General features: G+C 43.9%; 1 protein-coding gene across 1 annotated transcript; it reads right to left on the bottom strand.

The window, feature by feature from the left end:
- Window positions 1-310: 310 nt before the first annotated feature.
- Window positions 311-1826, bottom strand: LOC138873471 (uncharacterized). Its single transcript, XM_070151941.1, has 3 exons — window positions 1578-1826; window positions 1040-1279; window positions 311-778 (listed from the first exon to the last, which is right to left on the bottom strand). Exons 1-3 carry the CDS (start codon window positions 1824-1826, stop codon window positions 311-313), a joined length of 957 nt encoding a protein of 318 aa, XP_070008042.1.
- Window positions 1827-2029: the final 203 nt, after the last annotated feature.

Below are 2029 nucleotides of genomic sequence, written 5' to 3' on the forward strand. Positions count from 1 at the left end.
ACACTATACCTTCTTCTACCATAAAATGACACTTTTCTCAATTGAGAACAAGGTTGGTGTCTTCACACCGGTACAACACTCTATCCAACTTTACCAAGAACTCCTCAAAAGAATCCCCAACCACGTTGAAATCATCCATGAAGACCTCCAAGATATCCTCCACCATGTCGGTGAAAATATCCATCATGCAATGTTGGAAGGTCGCCGGAGCATTATACAATCCAAATGGCATTCGAGAGAAAGCAAATGTGCCATAAGGACATGTAAAGGTAGTCTTCTTTTGGTCCTCCGGGGCAATTAGAATTTGATTTTACCCCGAGTAACCATCCAGAAAGCAATAGAAATCCCGCCCCGCAAGACAATCAAGCATTTGGTCAAGGAATGGCAATGGGAAATGATCTTTTCTAGTCGCCTTGTTCAGCTTCCGGTAATCCATACAAACTCTCCACCCGGTGACCGTTCTAGTAGGAATGAGCTCATTCTTGTCATTGGTCACCACGGTCATACCATCCTTCTTCGGCATACATTGCACCAGAGAAGTCCACGAACTGTCAGAAATAGGATAAACCACCCCAACATCTAACCTCTTGATAACCTCTTTCTTCACCACCTCTTGCATCGTATCATTTAATCTTCTTTGATGCTCCAAGGAAGGCTTTGCATCCTCCTCCAAAATGATCTTGTACATGCAAAATGTGGGGCTTATACCCCGAATGTCGACCAATGTCCATCCAATAGCCTTTTTCCGCTTTTGAAGTACCGCCAAAGTGGCGTCAACCTGTATGTTAGTTAAGCAAGGCGAAAGAATAATAGGTAAAGTCGAATTTGAACCCAAGAATTCATACCTGAGGTGTGGAGGAAGTGGCTTCAACTCCAGCACCGATGGCTCCTCAATCGATGGCTTTGTTGGTGGAGTTTTTCAGTTTTCAAGATCCAAAGATAACTTCCTAGGATCATATGAATATGAACCCATACCATGCAATGCATTCACGCACTCCACTCTACTAGAATCATCATTGACATCCATATTAAGAAGTACGGCCTCAAGGGGATCTTCAACATTGATCATGGAACTTGTGTCATCCACTATTACAGCTTTGACAATGTCCACAAATAAACACATCTTCGTGCTATTGGGTTGTCTCATTGATTTGCAAACATGGAATACAACCTTCTCATCCCCCACTCGGAATGTCAACTCACCCGCTTCAACATCAGCCAATTCCTTCCCCGTAGCTAGGAAAGGTCTACCAAGAATAATCGGCACCTCATAGTCCACCTCACAATCCAATATGACAAAGTCGGCTGACAATTTAAACTTATCCACCCGGACAAGTACATCATCAATTATTCCCAAAGGTCGCTTCATCGATCGATACGCCATTTGAAGTCTCATTGAGGTTGGTCGAGGTTGTCCAATTCCCAAAGTTTTGAAAACCGAGTACGACATCAAATTTATGCTAGCCCCCAAGTCACAAAGGGCCTTGGCAAAATCCGCACTTCCGATAGTACAAGGGGATAGTAAAAGCTCCGGGTTCCTCAAGCTTGGGTGCCATTGAATGCATTATGGCACTCACTTGATGAGTCATCTTAATTGTTTCACACTCCATCGACCTCTTCTTTGTTACCAAATCTTTCATAAACTTAGCATACCCCGGCATTTGCTCAAGTGCCTCCACCAAAGGCACATTGATTGTGAGGCTCTTCATCATGTCAATGAACTTTTTGAATTGATTGTCACTCTTTTGCTTTGCTAACCATTGAGGATAAGGTGGAGGTGGTCTAGGCAAGGGAGCCTTGGTCTTTGGTACAACCGGCTCGGGCATGTCAATCATATGTTCCCTAGATGGGTTCACGGCATCTTAAGTCTCTACCTCGGCCTCATCATCAATATCAATCCGCACATCATTGTTCATATTTTGTTCAACCACATCTTCAACATTCAAAGGCACATCATCATCACGCAACTCAACATCATCCTCCACAACTCACTTTTCTCTCGAGGCATGCACATCACCGCCTCTTCCAC

Source organism: Nicotiana sylvestris, chromosome 7 (genome assembly GCF_000393655.2).
Source record: "Nicotiana sylvestris chromosome 7, ASM39365v2, whole genome shotgun sequence".
Lineage (NCBI taxonomy): Eukaryota > Viridiplantae > Streptophyta > Magnoliopsida > Solanales > Solanaceae > Nicotiana > Nicotiana sylvestris.